This window comes from Odontesthes bonariensis, chromosome 21 (genome assembly GCF_027942865.1).
Source record: "Odontesthes bonariensis isolate fOdoBon6 chromosome 21, fOdoBon6.hap1, whole genome shotgun sequence".
Taxonomy (NCBI): domain Eukaryota; kingdom Metazoa; phylum Chordata; class Actinopteri; order Atheriniformes; family Atherinopsidae; genus Odontesthes; species Odontesthes bonariensis.
The window spans coordinates 975,138-983,063 of NC_134526.1; the positions used below are offsets into that span (position 1 = coordinate 975,138).

At 51.9% G+C, this 7,926-nt stretch overlaps 1 protein-coding gene across 1 annotated transcript; it reads left to right on the top strand.

The window, feature by feature from the left end:
• Positions 1-2,389: 2,389 nt before the first annotated feature.
• On the top strand, positions 2,390-7,259 carry LOC142372111 (keratin, type I cytoskeletal 50 kDa-like). The gene is made up of 8 exons (XM_075454918.1): positions 2,390-2,882; positions 3,132-3,214; positions 3,502-3,658; positions 4,534-4,695; positions 4,777-4,902; positions 5,017-5,091; positions 6,828-6,976; positions 7,060-7,259. Exons 1-8 carry the CDS (start codon positions 2,430-2,432, stop codon positions 7,181-7,183), a joined length of 1,329 nt encoding a protein of 442 aa, XP_075311033.1. The 5' UTR covers positions 2,390-2,429; the 3' UTR covers positions 7,184-7,259.
• Positions 7,260-7,926: the final 667 nt, after the last annotated feature.

Sequence of the window (7,926 nt, forward strand, 5' to 3'; positions counted from 1 at the left end):
CCCCTGATCCAGCAGCTGGTAGCAGCAGTGAAAAACTAAGTGAACCCCTGATCCAGCAGCTGGTAGCAGCAGTGAAAAACTAAGTGAACCCCTGATCCAGCAGCTGGTAGCAGCAGTGAGAAACTAAGTGAACCCCTGATCCAGCAGCTGGTAGCAGCAGTGAGAAACTAAGTGAACCCCTGATCCAGCAGCTGGTAGCAGCAGTGAGTGAGAAACTAAGTGAACCCCTGATCCAGCAGCTGGTAGCAGCAGTGAAAAACTAAGTGAACCCCTGATCCAGCAGCTGGTAGCAGCAGTGAGAAACTAAGTGAACCCCTGATCCAGCAGCTGGTAGCAGCAGTGAGAAACTAAGTGAACCCCTGATCCAGCAGCTGGTAGCAGCAGTGAGTGAGAAACTAAGTGAACCCCTGATCCAGCAGCTGGTAGCAGCAGTGAGTGAGAAACTAAGTGAACCCCTGATCCAGCAGCTGGTAGCAGCAGTGAGAAACTAAGTGAACCCCTGATCCAGCAGCTGGTAGCAGCAGTGAAAAACTAAGTGAACCCCTGATCCAGCAGCTGGTAGCAGCAGTGAAAAACTAAGTGAACCCCTGATCCAGCAGCTTCAGCAGCAGTGAGAACGCCACGTCAGATTCAACAAGCGCTCTTAACTTGGGAAAAAGTGTGTAAACGACCTGCGTAAATGATGAATGCCACCTGTTCATTGTCACCTGTCGTTCGTAATTATCGAAATAATAAAAAAAAGAAATGGTTTGACATGAAAATGGCTTAAAATGGCCATGGGCAGGCGCTCGATGACTGCAACTAAAGCTGTGCAATCAGCTGTTGCCTCATCACGATGGCTCTTTGATGGGGCGGTCAATGATGGGGGGGTCTTCTGGCACCTTCTGGTCTGCCTGGGCTGGTTCAGGTGGAGACCCTCGTTCAGGGCAATATTGTTCACATCTGGCATGCCTTCTCTGGGCTATAGAGCAGTTTGCCCTGATCTCCCACTGAAAGGTTCCAGAGCCCAAAAATCCAAGGCTGGTGAGGACCTGGACGTGTGGTGGAACTGGGTTTGATCGGCGTGTTTCTCTCTGGAGTTGTGGCTCCAGCAAGCTGCATATTTGCAGCAGCACAGTCCTTGGTGATCTAAATCAGGATGTCAGACATTCGTCTGTCTACTCGGTCTCGGAACACACGCTCTCTTCCAAGAGCCTGACGCGCTATGGCATCCAAAAGCAGCCGCTGGTTACACTTCCCATTGACCTTGTTATACACAGAGTCAAATTAACCTTCAATTAGTGCATAATTTAAGTCCAACAGAATAGTGTCAGCATCATTATGGGGTATAATGTATATATTTATTTATGTTTGCTTCAAAGTAATGAAATATACAATCCATTAATCAAGCAAACTTGATGTGAATACCAGCGGACTACTTTAGGAAACTCCTACGACAGGTCTGGATCACTGTAAATTCTGTTCGTACTTGAAAGAAAACGTAAAATACGAACAGATTGGTGAATGTTCTCCTAAATCTGTGCGTACGGACGGTTTGTTGCATGAGGAACTTTGTCCCAGAAGTCTTGTGGTTTGTTCAGATGCAGCTTTGTAAACCTGAGCTGTGCTGCCATGTTCTTTTTACAGAGAAGAGGCTTCTCTGAGATCGCTGCTGATGTCTTTCCTCCTTGGCATCGTGTTAAAAACTAAGGTTCGCTTAGTTTTTCGCTCTCTGCTTCCGTGTTTTATCTCAGTTTTTGTTGCATAAATAATGGGACAGTGTGATGTGTCTGAGGCTGTTTTTACTGAGTTTGATCACCTGCTGAGGACCAGATGACGTTATTATAGAATAGAATAGAATAGAAAAATACTTTATTCATCCCCCAATGGGGGAAATTCAAATGTGTATTTCAAATATTCAAATATGTCCTGATATAAAACCTGGAAAAGGAGGTGATTGATGCTTCGGTTCAGTTTTAGCTGAGAGGACAGAAAAGTGTTCAGAGTTCCAGCTTCACTTTCACACAGAAAACAGTCTCATTTACTTTCTAACTTTTGCTTTTAAGGCGTGTTCTCCCCTCAGACATGTGACCTTTATCTGCTGAAATGTTAAGTGTGCAGAGCATCAACTCTTCCCTTCACCTGCAGGCACCCCCCCCCCCCCCCCCCTTCCACACCTGAACAGTGTCTTTAATGTGCACTCAGGTGCAGCCTGAGAGGATTCTTTAAAGGTCTGCTGTCACAGCTCTGACAGTCTAAAGGTTGCCCACACCCTGAGGCTCTGACATTAAGCCTGCTGAAGGTTACATTCTTCCCATCCCATCCCCTCCACGCCCTGCAGCCACATACCTGCCGCGGGCGGCCTCGCCCACCTTTCCGGTGTCTGCGGCGGCTTTAAATAGCGGCAGACTCCCGCAGCTCCTCACTCTCTGTGCAGCAGAACCTCCATCATGAGCTCCACCTTCGTCTCTCGCTCTTCCTCCCGCTCCGTCAGGTCCTCCATGGGAGGCTCCAGCGGCTCCATGATGGGCTCCAGCGGCTCCATGATGGGCTCCGGCGGCGGCTCCAGGATCTCCTCCATGAGGGCCGGCAGCGTGTACGGCGGCGCCGGCGGCTACGGGGTGCGCATCTCCTCCTCCTCCCAGGGGGGAGGCTTCGGGGGCGGCTACTCCTCCTCCAGCTACAGCGCATCGGGGGCCGAGGACAGCCTGATCGGCAACGAGAAGTTCACCATGCAGAACCTGAACGACCGCCTGGCCACCTACCTGGCCAAGGTGCACACCCTGGAGAAGGCCAACGCCGACCTGGAGCTGAAGATCCGGCAGTTTGTGGAGAGCAAGGTGGGCCCCGCCACCAGGGACTACGGCTCCTTCTACCTGAGCATCAGCGAGATCACCGGCAAGGTAAGCCCGCCTCCATGGCCACCTGTCAGCTTTATTTCTTTATTAGAGCTGTAATCAGATTACAGAGCTGTAATCAGGTTACAGAGCAGTAATCAGGTTACAGAGCAGTAATCAGGTTACAGAGCTGTAATCAGGTTACAGAGCAGTAATCAGATTACAGAGCTGTAATCAGGTTACAGAGCAGTAATCAGATTACAGAGCTGTAATCAGGTTACAGAGCAGTAATCAGATTACTCCATCCTGTCCCAGATCCAGGACGCCATCAGGGTGAACGGGGCGGTCCACCTCAGCATCGATAACGCACGGCTGGCTGCAGAAGACTTCAGGACCAAGTGAGTCCCAGCTCCTTACACACTGATCTGTTTCCTAAGTTATCTTTGTTTCCTAAACTGTCTTCCCATTTGTCTCGGTACCTAACTTAATGTAGGGTACCGAGTAATGTAATGTAAAGTCAGCTGCAGGTGGACACCTGTCCCAGGTGTTTCACATTTAAAGGATAAAAGCAGATTCAGAGATTTATATCAGATCTGAGCCAAGTCTGCAGCCTCACACCTGTCATCTTCTTCTTCTTCTTCTTCTCCTTCTTCTTCTTCTTCTTCTTCTTCTTCTTCTTCTGCAGGTATGAGAACGAGCTGGCCATGCGGCAGTCTGTGGAGGCCGACATCGCCGGGCTCAGGAGGGTTCTGGACGATCTGACGCTGGCCAGGACCGACCTGGAGATGCAGATCGAGGGTCTGAGGGAGGAGCTGATCTTCCTCAAGAAGAACCACGAGGAGGTGAGAGGCCCCGGAGTCTTATTCAGAAATATGTTCCTTCATTTTACTTTGTGCTTAAACATTTCCACCAATCAGAGCACAGGCTCACACAGGCCTTACAGACAGGCTGCAGCTCAGCAGCACCACCAGCAGGCGGCGCCACTCACACGCCTGAAACGTTTGGAGTTCAATGAAAAACGCCAAAATCTGCTGATTCAGAATCATGATGAATTCATCATGATTCCATTAAATACGTTTTTACCTCAAAGGGAAGAAAACTGAGGCAAGAAGTAAATTTTTCAATGAATTCTGTAATCAATCAGTCAATCAATCAGTTAATCAACCAGTCAATCAATCAGTTAATCAATCAATCAGTCAGTTAATCAATCAGTTAATCAATCAATCAATCAGTTAATCAATCAGTTAATCGATTAATCAGTTAATCAGTCAGTTAATCAATCAGTCAATCAGTTAATCAATCAGTTAATCAATCATTTAATCAATCAGTTAATCAATCAGTTAATCGATCAATCAGTTAATCAGTCAGTTAATCAATCAATCAGTCAATCAATCAATCAATCAGTTAGTCAATCAATCAGATAATCAGTCAGTTAATCAATCATTTAATCAATCAGATAATCGATCAGTCAATCGTCCATCGTCAATCGATCGGTCCATCGATCAGTTAATTGATCTTGGACTTTAAACAGTTTCCTGTTTCCTGCGTTACTTCAGTCTGTCGATGAAACAAAACAAACGGCTGACCAACCGATCAGGAACCGATCAGCAGATTGATCAGGAACCGATCAGCATATTGATCGGCGATGACAGGAGCCATCAGGGGAAGGAGGAGCTGAGAAAACGCTCGCCGTCTCACGTTGGTCTGTCGTCTGCAGGAGCTGCTCGCCATGCGCACGCAGATGAGCGGGCAGGTGCACGTGGAGGTGGACGCCGCCCCGGGTCAGGACCTGTCCAAGATCATGGCCGAGATCAGGGAGCACTACGAGTCCGTCTCCGCCAAGAACCAGAGGGACCTGGAGGCCTGGTTCCAGACCAAGGTAAGGCCGTGACATCACTTCCTGTCCGCGCGCCGCCATGTTGTGAGTGCACGTGTCCCTGAGCTGCCGTGCGTCCCGCAGACGGAGACGCTGAACAAGGAGGTGATCACGCAGACGACCACGCTGCAGACGTCCAGGAGCGAAGTGACGGAGGTGAAACGCACGCTGCAGGCGCTGGAGATCGAGCTGCAGAGCATGCTGAGCATGGTGAGCGCCGTGATGTCACAGCGTGGCCTCTGAGGTCACAGCGGGACGCTTCCCCGTCTCATCAGGTGACTCCGGACGTTTCTCTCCTCCCTAAAAACCTCCTTCTCTCCGCAGAAAGCGTCTCTGGAGTCGACTCTGGCCGACACTCAGGGCAGATACTCCATGCAGCTGTCGGGCTACCAGATGCAGGTGAGACACGTCCGGTCCCGTTAACTCACAGCAGGCTCACCTGTGAGTCCCACCTGTGAGTCCCGCAGGCTCACCTGTGAGTCCCACCTGTGAGTCCCACCTGTGAGTCCCGCAGACTCACCTGTGAGTCCCACCTGTGAGTCCCGCAGGCTCACCTGTGAGTCCCACCTGTGAGTCCCACCTGTGAGTCCCGCAGACTCACCTGTGAGTCCCACCTGTGAGTCCCACCTGTGAGTCCCGCAGGATCACCTGTGAGTCCCACCTGTGAGTCCCACCTGTGAGTCCCGCCTGTGAGTCCCACCTGTGAGTCCCGCAGGCTCACCTGTGAGTCCCACCTGTGAGTCCCACCTGTGAGTCCCGCAGGCTCACCTGTGAGTCCCGCAGGATCACCTGTGAGTCCCACCTGTGAGTCCCGCAGGCTCACCTGTGAGTCCCGCCTGTGAGTCCCGCAGGATCACCTGTGAGTCCCACCTGTGAGTCCCGCAGGCTCACCTGTGAGTCCCGCAGGCTCACCTGTGAGTCCCACCTGTGAGTCCCACCTGTGAGTCCCGCAGGATCACCTGTGAGTCCCACCTGTGAGTCCCGCAGGCTCACCTGTGAGTCCCACCTGTGAGTCCCACCTGTGAGTCCCACCCGTGAGTCCCGCAGGCTCACCTGTGAGTCCCACCTGTGAGTCCCGCAGGCTCACCTGTGAGTCCCACCTGTGAGTCCCGCAGGCTCACCTGTGAGTCCCACCTGTGAGTCCCACCTGTGAGTCCCGCAGGCTCACCTGTGAGTCCCACCTGTGAGTCCCACCTGTGAGTCCCACCTGTGAGTCCCACCTGTGAGTCCCACCTGTGAGTCCCGCAGGCTCACCTGTGAGTCCCACCTGTGAGTCCCGCAGGATCACCTGTGAGTCCCACCTGTGAGTCCCGCAGGCTCACCTGTGAGTCCCACCTGTGAGTCCCGCAGGATCACCTGTGAGTCCCACCTGTGAGTCCCGCAGGCTCACCTGTGAGTCCCACCTGTGAGTCCCACCTGTGAGTCCCACCCGTGAGTCCCGCAGGCTCACCTGTGAGTCCCACCTGTGAGTCCCGCAGGCTCACCTGTGAGTCCCACCTGTGAGTCCCGCAGGCTCACCTGTGAGTCCCACCTGTGAGTCCCACCTGTGAGTCCCGCAGGCTCACCTGTGAGTCCCACCTGTGAGTCCCACCTGTGAGTCCCACCTGTGAGTCCCACCTGTGAGTCCCACCTGTGAGTCCCACCTGTGAGTCCCGCAGGCTCACCTGTGAGTCCCACCTGTGAGTCCCACCTGTGAGTCCCGCAGGATCACCTGTGAGTCCCACCTGTGAGTCCCGCAGGCTCACCTGTGAGTCCCACCTGTGAGTCCCACCTGTGAGTCCCACCCGTGAGTCCCGCAGGCTCACCTGTGAGTCCCACCTGTGAGTCCCGCAGGCTCACCTGTGAGTCCCACCTGTGAGTCCCGCAGACTCACCTGTGAGTCCCACCTGTGAGTCCCACCTGTGAGTCCCGCCTGTGAGTCCCACCTGTGAGTCCCAGCTGTGAGTCCCAGCTGTGAGTCCCGCAGGCTCACCTGTGAGTCCCACCTGTGAGTCCCACCTGTGAGTCCCACCTGTGAGTCCCAGCTGTGAGTCCCGCAGGCTCACCTGTGAGTCCCACCTGTGAGTCCCACCTGTGAGTCCCACCTGTGAGTCCCAGCTGTGAGTCCCGCAGGCTCACCTGTTCTCCGCCCACAGGTGACGTCCCTGGAGGAGCAGCTGACGCAGCTGAGGGCCGACCTGGAGCGGCAGGGCCAGGAGTACCAGATGCTGCTGGACATCAAGACCCGGCTGGAGATGGAGATCGCCGAGTACCGAAGGCTCCTGGACGGAGAGGCCAGCAGCAGGTGAGGCTCGCCGCGAGCAGGTGGAAGCTCACACTGAGCCCACAGGTGTCACTCAGCTGATCTGTCCTCTGATTGGTCCACAGCTCCTCGACGTCGTCCTCCTCCACCACCACGACCAGGCGGGTGGTGACTGTGGTGGAGCAGGTGGTTGATGGGAAGGTGGTCTCCTCCAGTTCCTCCACAGCCTCTTCGGCCAGAGTTAACTGAGGCGGCCAATCAGGCGCTCCGTCTTCTGTCTGTTTACTGAGCAGAGATCAAACAATAAAACGAGAGTCCATACGAACATTTCGTGTCAGTCTTCAATTCTCCTGTGAGCTTCTGATGCTCTGAACCCTTTAACCAGTTAAACCAGAGTTAAACCATTATTTAACCAGTGTTAAACCATTCTTTAACCAGAGTCAAACCATTCTTTAACCAGAGTCAAACCATTCTTTAACCAGAGTCAAACCATTCTTTAACCAGTGTTAAACCATTCTTTAACCAGAGTGAAACCATTCTTTAACCAGAGTTAAACCATTCTTTAACCAGAGTTAAACCATTCTTTAACCAGTGTCAAACCATTCTTTAACCAGAGTCAAACCATTCTTTAACCAGAGTTAAACCATTCTTTAACCAGTGTCAAACCATTCTTTAACCAGTGTTAAACCATTCTTTAACCAGAGTTAAACCATTCTTTAACCAGTGTCAAACCATTCTTTAACCAGTGTTAAACCATTCTTTAACCAGTGTCAAACCATTCTTTAACCAGTGTTAAACCATTCTTTAACCAGAGTTAAACCATTCTTTAACCAGTGTCAAACCATTCTTTAACCAGAGTCAAACCATTCTTTAACCAGAGTCAAACCATTATTTAACCAGTGTTAAACCATTCTTTAACCAGAGTTAAACCATTCTTTAACCAGAGTGAAACCATTCTTTAACCAGTGTTAAACCATTCTTTAACCAGAGTG